At 40.7% G+C, this 25,351-nt stretch overlaps 1 protein-coding gene across 2 annotated transcripts in view; it reads right to left on the reverse strand.

The window, feature by feature from the left end:
• Positions 1 to 280: 280 nt before the first annotated feature.
• gucy1a2 (guanylate cyclase 1, soluble, alpha 2) overlaps positions 281 to 25,351 on the reverse strand; it is a 167,878-nt gene continuing 142,807 nt past the window's right edge. Inside the window, exons 7-8 of one of the 2 annotated variants that reach the window (XM_063052867.1) lie at positions 10,451 to 10,605; positions 281 to 1,299 (exon numbers count right to left, since the gene is read on the reverse strand). In XM_063052867.1, coding sequence (XP_062908937.1) covers positions 1,092 to 1,299; positions 10,451 to 10,605 — 363 coding nt within the window. In that variant the 3' untranslated portion in view covers positions 281 to 1,091. The remainder of the gene's footprint in view (positions 1,300 to 10,450; positions 10,606 to 25,351) is intronic. The other variant, XM_063052868.1, reaches the window with a different exon arrangement.

Raw genomic sequence — 25,351 nt, forward strand, 5'->3', positions numbered from 1 at the left:
AAAACTTGGGTTAACATATTGTAATAATACATTCTTTAGAACTTAGAGGCATTATTTTTCTATATTTAAGGTACTATATAAAAACAAGTTGTCAACATTTTTGTTGTATTTATGCATTGAAAAACTACCAGATCAGTTTGAATTCCATGTGGTCATTGGTTATTCCTAACAAAGGCTGTTTCTCTCCTCATCCAGTCAAAATCCTCTTGTAGAAATAATGAAAGAAATTTTAAATTATAGCCATTCAAAACAGATAATTACATAAGCAGCAGTATTTATTTTGTGGCAGACATTCCAAAATAGTTTGTACAGATGATAGCAGTGTGCATTTATACACAGTTTTATATTATACATTAATAGAACTCAATCAAAAGCTCAGAGGACAGAATCACAGAAGTTTACAGTGCAGTGGGAAACCACTTTGCCTATCACATCTCCAAAGAGTTTTTCTTATTGAGACATTAAACAATATATGTATTTGATTATTAACAGTTTTAATGTCATATTCTCTCCTTTTATATGACACGGTTGAAACTGAAGAAATTTCCATCTGGAGACAATTCTGTCGACATCAAGCTGTACACACTTAACAAAGTAATACCAGCTAAACTGTACAATCTTGACCTATAATATATGTCAGAGGGACATCTTTGCCCCACACTTAGAAAATTTACACTTTAAAATCTGCGTTCCATGAACTGCAGTGTAAAAGAAGTCAGAACTCTCATTTCAACTAAATACAATGTTTCATCTGCATTTGTTTATTTCTAATGTATGAATTATGAATAAATACATTTAAAATGGTTAAAAATATGTAAGAATGGTCCATATAACTGAAAGCAGTTTTGGTGTACAAAAATTATTTAAGACAGAATGCTATTAATTTTGCTTTCTCTTCCACAGCTTATCAGAAATGAACATTAACCTTCAGTCAATGTGCTGTGCATTTATCAAATCATTAATTTGACTTCTCCATTTCCAAGCTTTGAGGCGAATATTTAGCTATTAAGAAAGTTTGTGTCAAATGTCTAGACATCCTTTCTAGCTGTGCATGTTGTGTTCCTAACCCACTCACCAGAATGCACTGCATCTCATAAACTGGTCTCACGAAGGAACATTGTCCCAATACTGTATGATTTTCTCTTGGTGCACGCAGGCATGCTTATCATCCTTGATGCATTTGGAGAAACGTTAGCCTCCAGAAAATAACATATTCCGTGAATTTCCTTTGGGAAGTTTTCTGGGAGGTCACTCCGCGAGCGTGGAATAAATTTAAAGTTCTCATCTCCCTTTAATATCCTATATTCCAGATAAAGAGCAGAGTTAAACAAAACAAGACAGGTTCACTATCTTCCTAATTATCATTCACTAGCCTGCAAACAATTGAAAGGCATTGATTAACTGACATTTAACACTGTGTATGATTAGAATGATAAGAGCAATTAAAATCAAGACTTAATTTGTGCAGTTCTGATCACCACATAGGAAGGATATGATTGTGTTGGAGAGAGCTCAGAGGAGATTCACCAGAATGTCACCTGGGTTGAAGCTTTATGTTTACAAGGACAGACTACATGGAGTGGAGAAGGCTAAGGGATGATTTGGTAGAGATATCCTCTGTAAGATTAGGGATGGGTTACACAGGGTAGTAAAAATATTTTTCCCATAGTGAGGATATCAGAGTCAAGAGGAGAAGGTTTAATGTGAGAAGTAGAAGGATTAGAGGGGATCTGAGGGGGAGTTTTTTTTCACACTGAGGTTGGTTGAAGTCTAGAATGCACTGCCAGAAGAGGCAGTAAACTCATAACACTTGAGAGATTTCCAGACAGGTGGATGAGTGTCCGAGGTGGTTATGCAGCTAACACAGTAAATGGGATGATAGCAAATAGATAAAATAAGTGGTGTGTTATGGTGAGACAAAGGGACTGTTTCTGTGCTGGAAGACTCTATCACTGAAAACTAAAGCAAAACAATCTACCTGCCAGGAATGTGAAATAAAAACAGAAAATACTGAATATTTACGACAGGTCAGGCAGCTTTTCTGGTGTTTGAGGAAGAGTTGATGGTTCAGCTCCCATACAGCAGAAACCAGGATCAGGAGGACAAACTGGAATAGAACTTCCATGGAAGCACTGAATGGAAGAGAGACTCAGTGATAAAAAGGACAATAGTGAAGGTGGCCACAAGACAAGTATAATAAGGTCAGTCTGCAGGCTGGATAAGTGGAATAAGCAGGACTATTGTCTTAGATTATCAAAGATAAATAAAATGGTGATGAAAGTCTGAAATAAAAAAATTGGAAACCATTGGAAATGCTAATTAGCTGATAAGTTTGATTTGAAAGACAGTAATGCATGCAGTCAGGACTCAAGTAATGGTGAGATTCACAGAAGGGTGGAAGTGGCTCAGGACAGAGTGGTCAGAGTTAGATAGGGATGAAAGATAACAGTGACAGGCTGCCAGAAGCCTGGGCTAAAGTCACAGGCTGGATGGAGGAGCTCTATTGAAAAGTCACCCTGATCTTGCAATGTAACAAAGGTCACACTGTAAGGCAGTAAACATTGTGTACTAAAGTGAGTCAAAATGGGGAAGTTGTAAGCTGGTCAGGCAGCATCAATGGAAAGAGAAGCAGTTAAGGTTTCACGTCAGAAATTATCAGAATTCACTGCTTTCCCTGAAGTGTTTGGGGCCTGTACATTGAGATGGGTGGAGATAAAGAGCAAATAGAAACATAGAAACCCTACAGCACAATACAGGCCCTTTGGCCCACAAAGCTGTGCCGAACATGTCCCTACCTTAGAAATTACCTAGGGTTACCCATAGCCCTCTGTTTTTCTAAGCTCCATGTACCGATCCAGGAGTCTCTTAAAAGACCCTGTCGTATCTACAAATGTTGTATTTTTCCCTTAGTGTATATTTTCATGGGATGAGGACATTACTAATAAAGCCAACACTCTCCCTCTAAACGGAGGCTTACTGGATGATTTCCAGTGGCAGTTACCGGTCATTCACATTATTGTTGGTCTGGGGTCCAATACAGGCCCGACTGGGAAAAGAATAGAATTTAAAAACAATGAAGGCAGTGGATGAACAGAAAGGCTAAAAAATTTGTCATTCCTTTGAGGCAGATAAAGCTATTAGGAATGTATTAAGATGGTGGCAAAAGAGAGTGCAGATGCTGTACTGAGGAGCAATGCAGAGGATGCTGAAGGAACCTAATGGTTCAGGGAAATCTTTAAAGGGAAATGAATAGTTGACAATTAGGATCAAGACCCTCCACATGGACCAAATATCTGAGGATAATAAATTCTTACCCAGATAGACCTCTATGGCGATCTAGCAGCTTTACGGTCATCATTGTTGACACTAGCCTTTTTTTCTAGGTTTATTTCATTATTTGATTTAATTTTCCCAGCTGGTGTTTTGGGATACCAATTCGTGACACTGAATAAATAGTACAGGCTTCCGTATGTCAGTCCAGTGGTTTAAATGCTTTGCTAATAAAACTGTGCAGTTGGTTGGGAACTTGGGAGCCAGGAATGTTTGTCAATGGACATGAAAGAATCCCGAGAAACAGACTCGTCAAAATGCTGAAAGTGGAGGCAAAGATTTGTTTCATGATCGCCATTAAATTCAGAGAAGCACGAGGTGGGGAGTCGGGCATGAAGGGATCTGGACTTGTGGGGGTGGCAGTGATTATAAATTCATAAAAGGGGGAATGGGATGGGACAGGGGTTGGTGGTAGTGGTGGGGAGGACATAATGAAATAGTTAAGACCATAGAGAATTGTAAACAAGGATGAGAAGTTTATAATATAAATATAATATAACATAAGATGCTAGTACAGTCAATCTCAGAGGTAGCAAAGTCATCAATGAGGGTTCCAGCAGCAGAAAAGCTGAGAGAAAAATAAAAGTTGGTGATTTATGGAGGTGGAAGTGGACGCTGTTACTGATGGAACAGATGTAAAATGAGATCATAGTACCATCAAACACGCTGGGGTTCCAGCATTTTGCTAAGCTTTTTGCACTATCCTCAAATATGTGTTGTATGGGGGAAAATGAATTTCCAGAAGGGATCATACTTGTCTTCCCTATTGTTAGCTTTGAAATCTTCTGCTTATTCGACATTGTACATCAGATAAAAACAAGGTGGGTTTCGAAGAGAAACCATTGCAGATGATTCTCTGGCAATATATAGGCATGACTCCGTGGGATAGAGGAAGATGTGGTAGTCAGCTATGCTTAAAGCTGCAACCATGTCAAAAGTAGTGAGAAGTGATATTTTACACAAGTCATCAACCCCGTTTCTTTGCTAATGAAATCAATGATTGCAGGTGGAAATAGATAGCAAAGTAGTTTGCATTTGTTCCATACACCAATGCATGACAATAAATGTACAAATGCTCCTGCATCATTGTGGTGCACAATGGGTTGAGCAACATTCTTCATTGTACTCTGAGTCTTTACTCTGTCATGAATTCATATGCAGCTCAAGGGCAGATAAAACACAGCTGATCAGAATTCAAAATATCATCATGTACCATCTACAGGATGCACTGTAGCATCCCAACAAGACTCCAAGACAGAAACTTCCAACTCACAACCTTTGACAATTAAAGGACAAGGGTAGCAAAAGAATTTGGAAGTTACCCTACAAACCACTCACCATCCTGACTCGAACATATAATTGCTATTTGTTGCTGTTGTTGGGTCAAAATCTTAGAACTCCCTCTACAGTAGCGTTATAGGTATACCCACACCTGGTGGACTGCAGCTTACTAGGGACAGGCAATGAAATGCTGGCTCAGCCCACAAAACTAGCACACAAATATTTCTAAAAATCAGATGCCAGGAATTGTTTAATGTCTGACGAGAATACACATAGATTAAGATGTGAGCTGGCCTGGGCTGGCACCAGTGGGATCAGCAGTTGGTCTGCCACCTGTCTTCAGGAGAAAGAGAGATAAGGAAAACAATGGAGCAGCATTTGGAGATGTTAATTAAGAGACGGAAGGAGAGCTGTCAAGATCGGCTCCCCCTTTGAACCCTGAACTGTTTGAAGTGATGGACAGGCGATACCCCAGCAGGGGGATAAAAAGGGACAGGTTCGCTAAGGCAAGACACACACGACACCACGAGGTAACGAGACCCTGGAAGCGGTGCGCCTCCCATAAGTCGGTGGGAAGTTTTGGAGGGCTGGTCGCGGGACCAAGCCATAGACGCACAGGGTGGAAAGGCACGATCGGCGGGAACCTGGTGTGTGTCTGCCCTTGCCTGGGTGCCAGGTTCACCGCAGAGAAACGATCGTATCTGGAAACGGAGGGGTCACGGTCGGTAACCTCAGAAGACATCACAAAGGGCTCGCCCGAAAGCTGACTGCGAAGAATATCGAAGGTCTGTGTGGAAGCCGTTTGAATATTCATTTGTTTTTGCTCTCTCTCTCCTCCCCCCCCCCCCCCCACTGTCCATCTGCCACGGCAGTGATTACGGTGAACTGAACTGAACTCAATTGAACTGAACTTTGCGTCACTTTGAAACTGGTCATTTACCCCTGGACGACGATAGAGCTTGATTGATCCTGTTATCCTAATTCTGTGTACATGTGTGTTTATCATTGCTGAACTGTTGCATTTATTATCCTTTTGATTAGAGTACTGTGTTGCTTGTTTCTTTAATAAAACTTTCTTAGTTCTAGTAATCCAGACTCCAACTGAGTGATCCATTTCTGCTGGTTTGGCAACCCAGTTACGGGGTACGTAACAAATGTTTAACCTACAGTGCATCAGATCTCCACTAATTCACTGCACTTAACAGTTTGCATTGAGTTGAACCTCAGGAACAGATAAATATCCCATTATTTTATGAGGGTTCAGTGCGAAGCTTCAAGTATGAAATTAAATTATAAGTTCTCTGTCTGTTTAAAATATAACCTAGGACACTGTGACCTATTGTGCACAATAAACAGCAATATTTATCCTCCCTGTCAGGGGAAGTAAAAGTACAATTCTGCTTGATGCACAAAAGATACAAGGGGGCCAGAAAGTCAGGCAGGGAAGCTAACGCACTAGATCATCACAGGAGTTACATAACTTGGTGGGTATCATGGCCCACCTGAAAAACAAGGAACTGATATTTGTACTACTTGGCCAGAAAGTTAGAGAAAAATTAGACACCCCAATTAAGACATGTTCTTAAAAGTATGGAGGGTGTTATGGGTCTCCTAACTTTCATTTTTCCTTCATGTTTCATCCACATAGTTATTGCAAATTTTGGTGAATTTTGGCATAATTAATTGAGATATTTTTGTTGTTGTTAGTTTTTTTTTGCATTGTTACAATGTTTTGACAATTGCTTTGTATTAAGCATGACAATCATTCAATTGAAATAAAATTAGTAAAAATCATCTGTATAATTGGTAGAACAAGATTATTTTTATGTAAGGAATTTTAGGCAGTCTGCTCCAAGGAAGTGAAAAGAGTGTAAAGCTATTGCAAATTTGGTTCAATTTTCCTTTTTTGCATCCAGTCACAAGCAGAAAAAATTGTTTTGAAGTGTAAACACAAAATAATCTGCAGATGCTGGGGTCAAAGCAACACTCACAACACGCTGGAGGAACTCAGCAGGTCGGGCAGCATCCGTGGAAACGATCAGTCGACGTTTCGGGCCAGAACCCTTCATCAGGACTGTAGGGGGAAGGGGCAGAGGCTCTACCCCTTCCCCCTACAGTCCTGATGAAGGGTTATGGCCCAAAATGGCGACTGATCGTTTCCACGGATGCTGCCCGACCTGCTGAGTTCCTCCAGCGTGTTGTGAGTGTTGTTTTGAGGTGTGACTATCAGGAAGAATATAGGCATAATTCCAATACGGTTAGCCAACAGGCCCTGTCTGGGATGTGTACATCATCTGCAAAGTCAGTATTCGTTGCCTATCCCTAGTTAGCTTTCAGAAGAGGGCAATGCTTTGAAATATTGCAGTTCATTTCAAGAGAAATGATTGCACGTTCCACAATGTTGTTACATTAGGATCTGCACAATTTTCACTGAACGATAATGAAAGCATGCAATATACATCCAAGTTAGGATGATGTAAGGCTTAGAGAGGTACTTGTAGATGATAATGTTCCTATATACCTAACAAAGTCTTACAAGTAGTAGGTTTGTAAGGTGCCACCAAACTTGTAGCCATTGGTGATCTATTTTGGAATAGCTATTGGATAATTAGTAAAGCATACAAAGTACAATTGAGGATTTACGCAAGAGTAAAGCTTAAGTCTGCAAATTAACTGACATCCAATTATTAAATGTTTTTTTGATTTTGTTTAGGTCAATGTTTGTATCAAATAAAAAAATACACGTGGTATTGAAATGAAAAGCTATAAATGTGGATGCCTTTTGATGTATTTAAAATAAGTCTTTCAACTTTCCTACATGCTCTATTTTGGCACTACAACAAAGCATTTTCATACTCCTGAGTGGCAGTCAAGTCTCTGATCTGACCTGCTCTAGGACTGACTACACATGTTGCTCATTATATTATATTCCAAAGTGTCTATCTCATGTCCCAAAATGAACATGGCATGATCTAATTTTTAGTTCATTAATTAACAAAGGACAAAAGGAATGTCAAACTAATAGCAATGATTAAAATAACCAAAGCTTGGCTGAGGTACAGATTGATTTGCTGAAAATTGATTTTCAAATGTCAAAGTAATTAGATGCTCTGCCTTTTCCCCATTCTCAAAGAGGTGGATGTTAGCAGGAAGCAATTAGTTCTGTAAGGCTTCATCAGACTTGTTGTTAGAAGTGTGTTATAAAATATTCAAAATGGATTAACGAAAATACTTACTTGATTTTTACGGTTTTCTGTTATGGGTTACTGGAGGCTGATTTCATTAATGAAGTGGATTGAAATCTGCATCAGGTTGCCTACAGTAAGACTTTCTATTAGACATGCAGTTAAGTGGAAAATCCAATTAGAATTCAAAGCACAATGAGTTGTATTTCTACCAGATCTTATCATAGAACCCGGCATTTGTTAGCATTCAGTGCAGATCAGTTTGACTTGCTCAGTGTTTTAACAGAGTGCATAGTGACAAGGGAGTTGCCATATGTTGAGCTTACATTGAGGATTAAAATAACTTGTAAAAGAGTGGGCAAGCTTTTTAAGTATGCCAACATTCCTTATGATCAAATGTCATTTGCTGGAAATTTAAACCACATAATTGAACTCTTAACAAAAGGTCTGTAAGTCTTTCAAAGTTGATCATGAGAGAGACAAAAATGTTCTTTGTAAATATTCTGATTCAAGTTTCTTCAGAGGTCCCTAGTGGAATCTTTGTCTAACAGACTAGAACATTAATGAAATCCAAGAGAAACATGGTGTTGGGGTAATGCTTAGCTAAATTTGCCAGGAATCAAACAAGTTACCACAGAAAACGAGGAAAAACGTGTGGGGTGAGGTGACTGCTCCACTCCCTAGTCTCACACTTGACTTCACCAACCACTGTTGCCTCTGCTACTTGGCAATCCACCGATCAAAACATTACTAACTTACTGATGTACCTTAGGAAGCTTACAGGAAGTCTTGCAATAGCGAAGCTGAGAAGAAGAACTGAAGTAACAAAGAAATACAGAGGAGACTCCAGACGCTGGAATTTGGAGCAACACAAAAGGCAGTGGAGAAACTCAGCAGGTCAGGCAGTATCTATGGAGGGGAATTCATTTCCTCGCTGGTATACTTATGGATTATTGACTATGCCTGCAAGAAAATGTATCTTGGGGTTGTATGTGGTGATATATATGTACTTTGATAATAAATTTACTTGGAACTTTGAACTTTGAAATAGACAGTTGATATTTTGGGTCAGGATCCACCATCAGGACTGGAAGACAAGGAGATAGCCTTTATTAAATGATGGAGGAAAGGGGTGGAGTGAGGTCTAGCAGGCAATCGGTGGATCCAGTAAACGGGGAGGGGTGGTGATAGGTAAATGAGGATGGGAATGATGACGGAAACTGGGAGGTGATAGGTGGAAGTGACAAAGGGCCGAAGATGATGGAATCTGAAAGGAGAGGTTGGTGCAGTATGGAATAAAGGGGCAGAGTGGGGAAGGGAAGTGGTGGGAAAAGAGTGCAGATGATGGGCAGAGGGAAAGGGAAATGGAGATAAGTAGAGGGAGAGGGGAAACATTGGTCAATTAGATCAGGAGGAGAGAGAAGGAGAAGAATGGGGAAAAGGGACAGAGGGAAGTGATTACCAGAGGTTTGAGAGTTCGATGCCACCAGGTTGGACACTGGCCAGGCAGGGTAGATAGAGCATGAGTGCTTGATGAAGTGGTTCTCCAGTTTATGTGAGGTCACGATGATATAGACAAGACTGCACAGGAGCACTGGATTGACATGTGAAGGACTGCTTCACCTGGATGGAATGTTTGTTGTGTCAGCCAGGATCTCCCAGTGGCTAGCCATTTAAATTCCATCCCACATTCCCACATTGATACGCCTCTTCCACTGCAATATCACAGCCAAATGAAAAATAAAGGAAATCATACTCCAACTGGGCAATTTCCAACCGAGTGGCATGAAAATCGAATTCTCAAACTTCTGGTAACTGCTCCTACTCTGTCCTTTTTTGCAGTTTTTCCATTTCCTTCTCCTTTTCCCTTTCCTCCTGATCAAATTGATGCCCATCACCCTATGTCTTTCTCCCCTTCCACTGCCCTCTCCATCTGCCCTTCGCGCACATATTTCTCTCACTGGTTCCCCTCCTCACCTCCTCCTCTTTGTCCATGCTCCATCGTCCCTTCCTGTCACATTCATCACCTTCAGCCATTTGTCACCTCTACCTCTCACCTCCCAGCTTCTGATATCATTCCCACCCTTATTTGCCTATGCCCCCTCCTCACCTGGATCCACGCATCAGCTGCCAGTCCTTGTTCCACTTTTCTGCCCCTATCTTTTACACCAGCTCTCTCCTGCTACCTTCCAGTACAGTTGAAGGATTTTGACCCAAAACATCAACTGTCTACTTCGCGCCATGGATATTGCCTGACCAGCTGAGTTCCTCCAGCACCTCTTGTGTTGCTGAAGTAAAAAAGAATTTGCCCTTACAACAAAGAAGAAAATGTATTCTAGTGCAGGGACCCCTCAGTTAACGGTAAGGCTCTATGGCATAAAAAAGCTGGAAACCCCTAATCTAGAGCTTACAAAAAGGGAGAAAATTGAAAATGAAATTTTCAAGATTAATTTTGAATGACAAGAGATCAAGTAAATGACAAGAAGCAAGTAAAGTCATTTTGTTCTTACTATCAGCTGGCAATGATTAATTATTACTTACTACTGTACACTTCCAGATTGAATTTCAAGTCCCGGGATCTAAAAATCTCATTAAAGAGCCCGCTGTTGACTATGCTCCCTGTGTGATTGAGCCAAGATGCACATTGTACTTACTGGTAGGTTGTGGGACTGATATTAATGCGTCGTGGTTGACTTCCTGATTCAAACTTGCTGGCCAGAGTGACGTTGTTTCCAAACAAGCAATAACGAGGCATTTTTACACCAACGACTCCTGCCAGTACAGAGCCAGAATGGATCCCAATCCGTAACTGTAATAACAATATACTTTTTAAAATGCTTGCATGGGAGACAACTTGTATCACCACTAGGCACAACACAACAGAGCAGGATTCTAACAGAAATTAACTAACTACAAGCGCACAAGATAACAAACAGAAATATATTTGCTTTCTAACCTCTGTACTTTGGGAAGCAAGGAATAATCTCTGGTGTTTATTTTCAACAACCTGATATTATGCCATTAGAAGGATAAATAATCCAAACATAGTTCCATTTTATGGTTGACTTAGCTTTATTTCTTAATTTCCCCATAGCCAAATGGGAACCAGTTATTTGAAGTGTGGTCTAGTTGAAACAACTGAAATATACCTGCATTTATGGTTCCTGGGCACTAACTAGTTCCTGTGACCAGAACTGGAAGTGCAGAAATCCAGCTGCAGCCAGCAGCGCATTAATGGGCATGCACTGTGTTACCTTCTGGAGGTTGTCCTGAAAAAGCAACCAGGAGTATTCCAGTCACAAAGAACTCATGTTAACATCATGAGAGGAAGACCAGGCTAGGTCCAAAGTTAGGTATCTTATACTTCTTTCCAGTACATTAAATTTTTCACTTGGTCTTTCCAGAGGGAATCACAACCCCCCAACAATACAGATGGGATCACGAAGCCAGGTCTATATGCATTCTTTCTCTGCATTCCACTCAGTGAAAGAATAGTCATCCAGTGCCAACGGAATTGATGTTGTCTCACTGTGTATTCTGCAGTGTGTGCTACTGTAATTTTAAAAAGCATTTGCTCTGACAATCATAAATATTGCCTTAGAATATCCACCAACATTACAAAGAGAGAATTAGTGATGGGAAGGTTCTGTTGAGTGATTAGTATTCATCATCTGAACCCCAAACTTCCTTGTTAGATTTTGATTTGGTCAGCAGTTATTTGGTAATTCCAGATTTTCCACCTGTCTACCTGGTCAGGAAGATCCAGGCGTAAAGTCATCATTAGCTCATACAGGTAGTTTGGAATACCTAAAATGGTGATCTTGGTGACATATCAGACATTTCTTGACAGCTAGAAGGAAAAGCCAAGTTAAAAGGATATTGTAGCTTTCTCAACAGTCGGTATGTCTGAATAAGGGGCCCTGTGACCAGCCGAGGCTGGGTTTTGTAAAAAAAAAAGCTCATCATGTTCCAGAGGCAACTCAAACATGTGCCTGAGGTGGAGACTATGGGTTCTTTTACATCACCAGTAGTGACACTTAGGTAAGCCTGGAGAGGAGAGAATAGAATAGGGGAATGCAATCATGAGCTGGCCAAATCTGAGGAGGTATTGCCAATGAACTGTTCTGCTTTTCCACTGTAATTTCTGTATTTCTTGTGTTCCCTAATGTATAATAATCTGCTGCATCTTTGTCACAAACCTTTCAAGCAGAAAGAAATTCACCCTCAGCACTACATAATGGCAGCTACGCTCTGACATAAACATGACCTTCTGGGGGTGAAACTAGCCTCAAGGCTGCAGTGTGAAAATGCCAATCTAATTGAATGATTTTTCTAAATGAAATGATTTCAAACTGCTGAGTTTATCGCATGTGAATCTCTTAACAACCCTGGCACCATTTTGTGCTAGAAATAAATATTCCAATGACAAAAATTGTCAGTCATTCACATTTTGTTTTAGTCAAATCAATGCTCATTACTCCAGAATGCGGCAACAGCAACAAAAAACTAAATAGAAACACAGCTAGTATTAACATATAGGCACATGCAAGATGACATACAATCCAATTTAAGATAGTGCCCTTGGTAAAATGGATTATAATTGAAAAGTAAGGTCACGTTTGCTGCAATGTGTCACAACATGAAAAACACCCACAACATGAAATGATGATGAGCTAATTTCTCCACTGAAAGTCCAGTGAAAGGCAGACAATTTTAGTCAATCAAAGCTACCTTTATGTAGATCACTTAAGCTGGAAACCAGTAGTAACTCAGCACTGATAAGATTGCTCCCAGAAAAGATACTGTATCTAGGAAGCAGGCCTGTGCAAGTGCCAAGAATCTACGAACCCGTAACCTAGCTACTGAACATGAATTTAACTGCATTAACACTGAATATGTCAGGATCTCGTACTTTAATTGATAGGCTGTGAAGAAAACATGGGCTCTCATAATTAAGCATTTTTATCAGAAGAGCCTAGAAGCACTGAGTATCGTTGACGCAGCATCTAATTGGACCTGTGCATTGTGAACAACTCAGATAAATAACAATTGTAGAGATGATTTGCCACTACTGTTTTTGGGAACATACATCAATGTATAAAACAGGCTTGTATTTTAAATTTTAAAACATCGTCTTTATTAACAGAGAATGTCAAATATGCAAAGGTGGTACTTGGACTGTCATCTTTTGAGCTCTGGATGTAGAAGTGTTTGAGTAGTAGAAGTGGTATATTCCAAATCTCAGAAATCATTCTCAGTGTCTATCTACTTGTAATGCAAAATGCACAGTGTCCATTTTCAATTATAAATGGATAAACAATGTGCCAGTAGGGTGGGAAGGAAGTATGCCCCTCACTATATCAGGTTTCTGTTAAGGGAGATCAGCTATGTCCCTGGAGTTCAATTTGGATGATGAACATCAATTTTGTTTCAGAAGAAACAAAATTACAATTTTGGATTTATAGATGACTCCCATACTCTACTGCCTGACTTGTATCACTTCAACTTTTCAATGAGAACTGGCAGACAAACCTCCGGGCACTATGAGACATTGTTATAACCAGAACCAATTCTGTTCCTATATCCTGTGGTCTAAGTTTCAAAGCTGCTTTAATAAAGCTGTGTATCTGGTATGTATGTTGAAGGATGTTTACTTGTAACAAATAAACCCCGTCCTCTTCTATAACTTCAGAACCTCCCAATATAATATTTAACATCAATCAAAAATTAACTCAAGAAAAATTTTCATTCAAGAATGGAAGTGTTCAAATTTTATTATTGAGTCTAAGACATTTCATGTACCAATGGGCCAAATGCTTAGAAGTCCTTGGTAGATTCAGATTTAAAAGGGTGGAAATTTGAATGGATCATAGTCCAGAGTGCTTCAGCTGTCCGACATACCCCAGCCCAATACACAAACCTCCTGAACACAGATTATAAATAGCTAGCCAGTAAGATTTCAACTGGTTTATGCTATTGTTACCAACAAATTTCCATCCAAAATTCCTTCACTGCCAAAGACATGTTATCTACACAAACCTCTTTCTCATAGGAAATGTTTAGACTCCATAACGCTGTTCTCTGAAAACACTGGAGCAGCACTGTTACCTTGGCAACATCTCTAAGATTAGCCAGAAAAGCTTAAGCAGAAGCTTTCTAGTTCCGATCTATTCTCTGTGCATGCAAGTATATTTTTTCTGCTAGAAGGAACAGAACAGCATTCTTGAAAATGAAATGTACCATAGATAATGTTTAAGGAAGATTAGAATATTTTATTTATCTGTACAGTGCTGCTTTATAGATTCATAGAGTAATACAGTAGGGATTCAGGCCTTTCAGCCCATCTCATGCATGCCAACATTGGTGGTCACCAAGCTAGTCCCATTTGCTCATATTCCTCTAAATCTTTCCTGTTAGTGTGTATCCAACTGTCTTTTAAATGTTATTATAACTGCCGTAATCACTTTCTCTGGCATCCCATTCCATATACTTACCACTGTCTGCATGAAGAAGTTACCCTTCAGGCCCTTTTTAAATCTTTCACCTCTCATGGAACCATAGAACACTACAGCACAGAAAACAGGCCATTCGGCCCTTCTAGTCTGTGCCAAAACATTATTCCCCCAGTCCCATTGACCTGCATCCAGTCCATAACCCTCCAGACCTCTCCCATCCATGTACCTATCCAATTTATTCTTAAAACTTAAGAGTGAGCCCGCATTTACCACGTCAGATGGCAGCTCATTCCACACTCCCACCACTCTCTGAGTTTAGAAGTTCCCCCTAGACTATTCCCCTTTCACCCTAAAGCCATGTCCTCTCATATTTATCTCTCCTAATCTAAGTGGAAAGAGTATATTCACATTTACTCTGTCTATACCCCTCATAATTTTGCAAACATCTATCAAATCCCCCCTCATGCTTCTGTGCTCCAAGGAATAAAGTCCTAAATTGTTCAATCTTTCCCTGTAACTAAACTGCTGAAGACCCGGCAGCATCCTAGTAAATCTTCTCTGCGCTCTTTCAATCTTACTGATATCCTTCCTATAGTTAGGTGACCAGAACTATACACAATACTCCAAATTTGGCCTCGCCAATGCCTTATACAACCTCCCCATAACATCTCATCTTCAACCTTTGCCCTCTAATTTTTGTTCCACTTCTCTGGGACGAAGAACTATGTGCATTGATACTATTTATGCCCCTCATGGTTAACCCTCAATCTCCTGTACTCCAAGAAATAAAATCCTAACTCTCCCAATCTTTCCCTGTAACTCAGGCCCTTGAGCTGTGCAACATCCCCATAAACCTTCTTTGCACTCTTTCCAGCTTAATGACATCTTTCCTATAAAATGAGGGACCAGAACTGTGGACGTTACCCCATGTGCTGTCTCACCAACACCACGTACAAGTGCAACTTACAGCCCCAAATCCCAGATTCAATGCCTGACTGAAAAAAGTCAGCAAGCCGTCTTGACCACCACCTACTGGTATTGCCACTTTCAGTAAACCATTTACTTTTTGTCCTCGTTTTCTCTGTTCCTCAACCCTCACCAAGACCCAACCATGCACTGTATAAGTTCTATCCTGGTCTAGCATACCAAAATGCAACATTTCCCACTTACCTAAATTGAAAGCATTTTACAATCCTCAGCCCACATACCCAGCTGATCAACATGACCCTGTAATTTTCTTCACTGTCAATGATACAAACTATTTTAGTAAAGTAAAGGCATCCGTTAGTCTTGCGAGACCATGGATCTGCACCTGGAAAGTCTTCACTCTCCAGGGTGCAGGCCTGGGCAAGGTTATATGCAAGACCAGCGGTTGCCCATGCTGCAAGTCTCCCCTCTCCACGACACCAATGTTGTCCAAGGGAAGGGCACTAGGACCCATACAGCTTGGCACCAGTGTCGTCACAGAGCAATGTGTGATTAACTGCCTTTGCTCAAGGACACAACACACGTTGCCTCGGCTTGGTCTCGAACTCACGACCTTCAGATCGCTAGTTCAATGCCTTAACCACTTGGCCACGTGCCCAAATTCCTCAAATTTACTAATTATACCTTATACATGTATGTCCAAATTGTTCACATAAATAATGGACAACAAAGCTCCCAGCACTAGCTGGTGGTGCATGACTACTGAAAAGCTTTCAGTCTGAGAAACTTCAGCCGTCCCTCCCCTACCATCATTAAAGTTTGTAACCAGACTTCGAAGAGTGAATAGGCACTCACAATGACATGAGTGTAGTATAAAGCTGCTTGTGAACTGGTTACCTTATCAGTAGCATTCTGTGCATGTCCTGTCTTTAAATTCTCTCACAAAGAAACATCCTTTCCACATCCAACTTGTCAAAGAGCCTTCAGATCTCACATATTTCAATCAAGTCCCCTTTTGTCAATGTGCACACAAACCCACCCATTCTAGGTGTAGCTTTCTCTGAAGTACTTCCATCATAGATAAGAAGACCTATATTAAAGATTGAAGATTAACTAAAGCTTAACTTTATTTATCACATGTACATTGAAAATCTAAATATACAGTGAAATTCATCATCTCTGTCAATGATCAACACAGTTGGAAATATGCTGCGGACAGCCCACAGGGGTCATCATGTTTCTGACGTTAACCTTACATACCCACAATGTATAAACCCTAACTTATACGCCATTGTAACGTGGAAAGAAACCTGTGCATGCAGAGGAAACCCATCTGGTCATGAGGAGAACATACAAACTCATTAAAGACAACGGCAGGAATTGAACCCCAGTCTTACAGCTAACACTGTAAAGCATTATGCCGACCCACTACACTACCATGTTGTATCGTATACAGAGTACTGCACACATGATCTCACCAATGCCCAGGTAAATAGTTCTGTAACCTCACTACTTTTATATTGTTTCCCCAACAATAGATGTTAATATCCTCGCAAACACGAGGAAATCTGCAGATGCTGGAATTTCAAGCAACACACATAAAAGTTGCTGGTGAATGCAGCAGGCCAGGCAGCATCTCTAGGAAGAGGTACAGTCGACGTTTCGGGCCAAGACCTGAGGGTCTCGACCCGAAACGTCGGCTGTACCTCTTCCTAGAGATGCTGCATGGCCTGCTACATTCACCAGCAACTTTTATGATAATATTCTGTTGGCTTTCCTATTATTTATTGTACTAGACTTTCACAAATCAAGCAGTAGAAGGCAACCATTTCACAAGCAGCTTGAGATTACATTGTGACAGCCTGTTTGCTCTTTGAATCCTAGTTACAACCTTTAAAGCTAAGCAGAAACGGTGAGGATGTTTACCATCTCCCACTCTGGATTCAAGATCATGACACATTTCACTTGTCAAACCAGTTTTCGCTTTTCATAAAACATTGAACACTACAGCACAGTGCAACCCCTTTGGCCCATAATGTTGTGCCAACTTTTTAACCTTCTCTAAAATCAATCTAACTTTTCCCTCCTACATAGCTTTCCATTTTGCTATCATCTATGTGCCTACTGAAGAATTTCTTAAAGGCCCCGAATATCTTTGTCTCTGCCACCACCCATAAGACCATAAGACATAGGAGCAGAATAGGCCATCTGGCCCATCGAGTCTGCTCCGCCATTCAATCATGGCTGATCCTTTTTCTCAATCTCCTCCTCAACCCCATTTCCCGGCCTTCTCCCCATAGCCTTTGATGCCATGTCCAATCAAGAACCTATCAATCTCTGCCTTCAATACACCCAACAACCTGGCCTCCACAGCTGCATGTAGCAACAAATTCCACAAATTCACCACCCTTTGGCTAAAGAAATTTCTCCACAACTCTGTTTTGAAAGAGCACCCCCCTATCCTGAAGCTATGCACTCTTGTCCTAGACTCTCCCACCCTGGAAAACATCTACTCTGTCCAACAACATTCGAAAGGTTTCAACGAGATCCCCCCCTCATCCTTCTGAATTCCAGTGAACACAGACCCAGAGCCATCAAATGTTCCTCGTATGATAACCCTTTTATTCCAGGAATCATCCTTGTGAACCTCCTCTGGACCCTCTCCAATGTCAGCACATCTTTTCTAAGATGAGCAGCACAAAACTGTTCACAATACTCAAGGTGAGGCCTCACCAGTGCCTTATAAAGCCTCAGCATCACATCCTTGCTCTTATATTCTAGACCTCTTGAAATGAATGTTAACATGGCATTTGTCTTCCTCACTACGATTCAACCTGCAAGTTAACCTTCAAGGTGTTCTGCACAAGGACTCCCAAGTCCCTCTGCATCTCAGATTCCCTGGATTTTCTCTGCATTTAGAAAATAGTCTGCACACTTGTTTCTACTACCAAAGTGCATGGCAATGCATTTTCCAACATTGTATTTCATTTGCCACTTTCATGCCCATTCTCGTAATCTGTCTAAGTCCTTCTGCATCCTACCTGTTTCCTCAACACTATCTGCCCTTCTACCAAACTTCATATCATCTGCAAACTTGTTGACAAAGCCATCTATTCCATCATCTAAATCATTGATATACAGCATTAAAAAGAAGTGGTCCCAACACCGACCCCTGCGGAACACCACTCGTCACTGGCAGCCAACCAGAAAAGGATCCTTTTATTCCCACTCACTGCCTCCTACCAATCAGCCGATGCTCTTACCATGTTAGTAACTTTCCTGTAATACCATGGGCTCTTAACTTGGTAAGCAGCCTCATGTGTGGCACCCTGTCAAAGGCAGGGCTTTCCATGTACTCACTGTTCTGTACGTAAAAAATGGTTCTGACATTCTGCCTATACTTTTCTCCAATCATCTTAAAACGATGCCCCCTAATAATTAATATAAATGAAACTATCAAATCATCTCCCCATTGTTTCATTTCTCCTGCATCTTTTTGCTGGTTAACAACAATAATTTCTGAGAGTTTTCCTTTCTTTGGAATTGATGGCTTGTAGGAAGAGACTGCAGAACTCCGAGATCCTCAGCAATCCCTGTCAATTTAAATAATGTTTCCCTTTTCCCCCACCAAAATGGACCATTTCACTTTTACCCATACTATAGACCAATTGCTAAACCTTAACCCAACTCTATCCATTTATACTCTCCTTCAAAATTTATTTTCCTAAGCACCTTTGCATCATGAGCACCTGCTTCATACATATTGGGGATACTGGGCTGATGGTTGGAAATGTAGAGGAGGGAATCAGAGCTGCTTGTAATCCCTCTATTTTTTAAATGCTTTTAGGGAAGCATAGTGCTGGAGAGTACAGCTGCTGCCACACGGTACCGAAGACCCAGGTTCAAATAATGCCCTGCATGGATTTTCTCCAGAAGCTCCAATTTAATCCCAAAGTTGTACAGGTTGGTAGATTAATTGGCCGGTGTAAAACTAAGCTTAGTGCATATGTGAGCAGTGAAATTCAAGGGGAGTTGAAGGGAATGTGTAGAGTATAATAAATAGAATGAATGTAGGGTTAATGTAAATGGGTGTTTGATGGTTGCCGTGGATTCAGTAGGCAGAAAGGCTTGTTTCCAGGTTGAATATTTTCATAACTCTATTTTAAATTGCAACTTCAGTTTTTTTTTGGAAATATAAATTATTGTCATCAAACGTTATGATGCCAATGACGTTTGGATGTGAATGTAGATAAAGGTGACATAATTAGTCTAATTCACTGCAGAGTCTAGTCAGCAAAAATATTCTATCACACACCTGCTAAATGCTATCTTTCATTTAATCAGTTCATTGCAGGGTTATTAAAATTAATGGACTTGTCACATTTGTTTGGATAGAAATACAAAGCAGATAATTGTATATTCAGTGCAGTCAGCTGCTTCATTCCTAAACTGGTAAACACATTTACTGGACCGTAATTACCAGTTCAGTAAGGCGGAATTGTAAATGCTGTCTTCCTCTTCCCTAATGAGGCAATATTCATTATATGCTACTACAGCTAGAAATTATCTCATTATTTAGAGACTCAGCAAACACACTATTTTCTTTATTTCTAAAAGGTACTTCAGGAAGATATAAATAAATATTACAAACTCATGTAATCACTATTATTTACTTTAATATTTTTATATTTTAGTGTAATTTTCACCCATTTGTCATTTCTATTTTCATATCACAATGTTTCAGATTCAAAATCAGTCTCATCACCTAAAGGTTCCCTTTAACACAAGAAAACTTCAGTGTGTAGCACTAACAGGTCAAGTGCTTCCTCTTCTGCAGTACAGTATTGCTACATACTGTCATCAGAAATTAAATTTTAGGTAATTTAGGGTTGATTAATTTTGAATTCATGATTTGATTTTATCTGAAAACTCTGGCTGTTTGGCTAACTCCTCGATGGGCTTTTGGTTGCTCATGATGGAGGTGAAATTCATTTCTGTTTTGCTTTACTACTTCAATATTCTATTGGATTTTCGTCACCTTATTCCCAGAGGTCAGGTTTCTGCACAAGGTAAGAAGGAGAGGAAGAGAGGCAACCTAGCCTCCACAACTAGCTTGTCATTTAACTCTAAGGGTAATGCATGGGGCCTCCCCAGAAATGGTAAAACTGAACTCCTGGACATCCTGCTACAACTTCCTAGAAATGAGTGCGCATTTTAATGTACTCCCTCCAAATAAATTCCCCTTCTACTAAAAGCAAGAGTAGATGAAGTAAAGGTTGAGATCCACTGATTCCTTGGAGTTTGTTTATTGTTTGGCTGTACATTGACTCATCTAGTCATGATGCCTGCTGTTCAATTTGACATTTAGTTTATGTAGAATATAGAACTGTACACCACAGGAATTGGCCCGTCAGCCCACTATCTCTGCACTACCATTGATACCAGTCTAACCAGTTCCATCTGCCTGCACATGGTCTGTGCTCCTCTATCCCTTGTGTGTTCAAATATCTGTCTAAATACCTCTTAACCATTGCTAATGTATCTGCTTCTCACACTTTCCCAAGGTGACAAAACCAGAAGACTCTGATACAGAAGAAATGGAATAGATGGATCTACCTGTAAAATCTGAGTATTTATTTTAGCCCAAATATGAGTGCCTATAAAATCAAAATCACCCTGTTTCTTCTGGCACTATTTTGCATTTCATTTAAACAGAAACAATGACTTTTATTTATATGTCACATTTTTAATCTGGCAGAAACATTCCAAAGCACCTCAGAGACTGTGGTTGAGTCATGGAAGGCAATAACTGATAAGCGTTGTGTCCAACATGTTCTGGAAAAATTTTGGAATATTTGCTGACAGTAAAGGAGGCAGAAACTTCTTGTGGGACTACATTCACTTCAGATGCCAGATCTGGGAATGTGGGAAAGAAAGAATGGACCGGCAACCATCAACCAAGGAAGAGGACTCAGCAGGCAAAATCAGATCTGGAAGTGAGGTTTCCAAACAAGATTGGGACCAGTGATGGGAGGTCCGTATGTATCTTGGGCTAGGGGTACAGATGCTGCCTCTGCTCCTGTGGTACCATTGCAACGCAGCCTCCAATCAATTCCACCATCACCCACCCACTCTGCAAATACCCAACTACACTTCGCACTGTTTTAAGTTTCACATTAACTCCTATGGCTTGCATAAATAGTCAGCTGTTAAACTGTGGCTGACAGATCTTCAAGCATCCTGCAGGACAGTCAGCACCTTCCTTCAAACTTGAGAGGAAAGTGGCATATACAAATGCTACCAGTGGGGAGAAGAGCAACTCCAAAAACTCAAATCCTATAAAGCAAAAGAGCTACTAACTGAGGCACCATTATCCAGCCCAAGTCCAGTGATGCTGCAGAGGCTATTAGGTCAAGTGGTTTTCTCATGTTTAATTCATCCTCTCACTTTCTCTTGCCACTATAACCCCCTAACTACTCTGGTTTACAAGCTACATAAACAAGGCACTTCCTCCTTTCCTTTCTCTCAATACCACAAACCTACTCCTGGTTCTTTTTTCTTTCAAAGACCCCAAACGCCTATTTAGCCAAACAGCGATGGGCCATAAGAAAACAAGAGCATAGGAAATAAGGAGCAGGAGTTGGTTGGGAGGACCCTAGAGGCTGCTCCAACATTCAGTTTTACACTGCTGCTTAACCTTTGCAAACATTAACTTCCTTATAGTCAATATTCTGACAACTTCAATGTATTTAATGGTTCAGTCCTCAGAACACTTTGAGGAAAATAATTCCTAAAATGAATGGTCCTCTTTACAAAAGAAATTGTTCTTCATCTCTGTTATAAATGGGTGACTCTTTATTCTAGTACTATGTCCCCTAATAATAGATTCCTCCACAAAGAATCCTCTCAGCATTTACCGCATCAAGCTCTGTCAGTGCTTAGATGGCTCATTGAGGTCACATCTTGTTCATCCAAGGTCCAAATATCATTAGCCCAAGTTGTTCAAACTTTCCCCTTGAAAGGATGCTTTCATTCCAGGAATCAGCCAAGTGAACATTCCCAGAAGTGCTCTGGTGCGAGTTACATCTGTCCTTAGAAAAGGAGACCAAAACTGTACATAGTTGTGACAATACTTTCCTGCCTTTATATTCCATCCTTTTGTATCAGGACAAACTAGTGTTCTCCTCTACATTAGAAAACATAGAAACATAGAAAATAGGTGCAGGAGTAGGCCATTCGGCCCTTCGAGCCTGCACCGCCATTTATTATGATCATGGCTGATCATCCAACTCAGAACCCCGCCCCAGCCTTCCCTCCATACCCCCTGACCCCCGTAGCCACAAGGGCCATATCTAACTCCCTCTTAAATATAGCCAATGAACTGGCCTCAACTGTTTCCTGTGGCAGAGAATTCCACAGATTCACCACTCTCTGTGTGAAGAAGTTTTTCCTAATCTCGGTCCTAAAAGGCTTCCCCTCTATCCTCAAACTGTGGCCCCTCGTTCTGGACTTCCCCAACATCGGGAACAATCTTCCTGCATCTAGCCTGTCCAATCCCTTTAGGATCTTATACGTTTCAATCAGATCCCCCCTCAATCTTCTAAATTCCAATGAGTACAACGAGTAAAAGGCATTGTTCTGCCTTTTTGGTGTAATATATACTCAGAAACATCTGGATGTGCAGAATTAGATTCAAAGATTCAAAGATTCAAAAAACTTTATTGTCATTGTAACCGTACATCAGCTCTGCAGGGCAGAATGAGACAGCGTTTCTCAGGGGCAGTGCAATCATAACATAACAAACGCGACACTAAATAATAAACATAATAAATAGTAAAACACAACAGCCACATGTCAGTTAAAATCAAGTTATAAGTGTCCAGTGCAAGTTAAAAGTGTCCAAAGCAGAGTCAGGTAGAGCAGCTATTTAGCAGTCTGACTGCCTATGGGAGGAAGCTGTTTAGCAGCCTTGCGGTTTTAGTTTTAATGCTCCTGTAACATTTGCCTGATGGCAGAAGAACAAACAGTTCATTGAGAGGGTGTGAGGGGTCTTTAATGATGTACCGTGTCTGCTGGAGGCATCGACTCTGAAAGAGGTCTTGGACAGAAGGTAGGGAGACCCCAATAACCTTCTCTGCTCCCCTAACCACCCTCTGCAAGGCTTTTTTCTTGACAGCACTGCAGCTGGAGTACCAGGTTGTGATGCAAAAGGTCAGCACACTCTCAACCACGCCTCTGTAGAATGTAGTTAAGATGTTAGTGGGATTACAATAAAGGAGCACTGATCTTCAGTGTTTTGAATAAATCCCCATTCGCAGACTAAACTGCACCCTTAAGGTGCAATGATCATCTGATTGATCAATACAGTGAAGATATTCACCTCAATGCTCTGCTCTGCTGTGATGCCCTCTGTGAGTGATAGGAGGCAAATCATGTCACCTACAAGTCAAGTATTCACAAGTATGGGCTTTTTGAGGGTGACTGCACTGCAGCCGTTTCCTAGAAACCTTGCACTGACATAGCAAGGCCTTCCACAAAGATAAATAAATTTAATAGGTGGTAGCCTTTTCTATTCAGGGAATTATTTCACATTATATCTATCCTTAAAGAAGGATGCCATTCAGCAAACTAACCCAATGCAGGATCTCAGTGTATTCCCATCAGTCTCATTGCCCTACTCTCTCACATGCCCATCAGCCTGCACCCTACCTCACAGGTAATTTGCAGTAGCCAGTTAACTGAGAGAAGACCCACATGGTCACAGGAACATTACACAAACTCCACAAAGGCAGAATGCCCAACGTTCAGGATCGAATTAAGGTCACGTGTCGTTGTAGTGCAGTGTTAATTACTGCATTGCAGGGACAGGCTGTAGCAAACTGTAAAGGAATATCGATGTTGTCTGTAGATCTATTTAGCAACTGCCTTACTATGAAACCAATTGGATCAACAGCAGTGTTCTCTGAATATTACATCAGATACCATCTTTTCAGATATAGAAACATAGAAACATAGAAACATAGAAAATAGGTGCAGGAGTAGGCCATTCGGCCCTTCGAGCCTGCACCGCCATTTATTATGATCATGGCTGATCATCCAACTCAGAACCCCGCCCCAGCCTTCCCTCCATACTCCCTGACCCCCGTAGCCACAAGGGCCATATCTAACTCCCTCTTAAATATAGCCAATGAACTGGCCTCAACAGTTTCCTGTGGCAGAGAATTCCACAGATTCACCACTCTCTGTGTGAAGAAGTTTTTCCTCATCTCCGTCCTAAAAGGCTTCCCCTCTATCCTCAAACTGTGACCCCTCGTTCTGGACTTCCCCAACATCGGGAACAATATCTCTTGACTAGTTTTGTACAGATTCATAATTGTCTCACTGGCAGGAAGAAAGAGGGATGCTTGAATGTTGTCTTTTCGTGTGGAGCCTGTGACTAGTTGTGTGCCACAGGGGTCAGTGCTAGGACCTTTGTTGTTTATTATTTATATAAATGATTTGGATGTACTTGTACACGGCATGATTAGTAAGTCTGCGTGTGATATTAAAATAGATGTTACCACAGACAGCGAAGAAGAATATCAAAAGTTACAGGGGCACCTTGATCAACTAGGTAAGTGGTCCAAGGCAAGTGTCTTTCCATTAAGGTCAGCACGGAGTCAAATCAAATCAAATTGGTACAGCAAATGGTCAACGATCAGGAAGCGATGTGGAACAGAGGAACACAGGAATACAAGTACATGGTTTGTTGAAACTGGCGTCACAGATAAATAGAATGACGACAAAGGCATTCAGCATGCTGGCACTGAGTATTGGAATGGGAATGTTATGTTGCAGTTACTGTCTACAAGACAACGGTGAGACTGCACTTGGAGCATTGTATGCAGTTCTGGTGCCCCATTTTGGAGTAAAGACGTCATTAAACTTGGAGTGCTGCCAGTAGCTGCCTGAATTATAGAGAGAGGTTGGGAAGGCAAGAATTTTAGTCCCTAAAGCACAAGTGCTTTATGTGTGACCTTATAGAAATGTACCGGATCATGTGTGCTATAGATAGGATGAATGCCTGCAGTCTTTTTCCCAGGGAAGGAGACTTAAAAGTTAGAGAGTAAAGGTTTAAGAAGAGAGTTGGCATATTTAAAAGAGACCTAGGGCAATTTCTTCACTTAGAGGGAG

Source organism: Mobula hypostoma, chromosome 7 (assembly GCF_963921235.1).
Source record: "Mobula hypostoma chromosome 7, sMobHyp1.1, whole genome shotgun sequence".
NCBI classification, from domain to species: Eukaryota; Metazoa; Chordata; class Chondrichthyes; order Myliobatiformes; family Myliobatidae; genus Mobula; species Mobula hypostoma.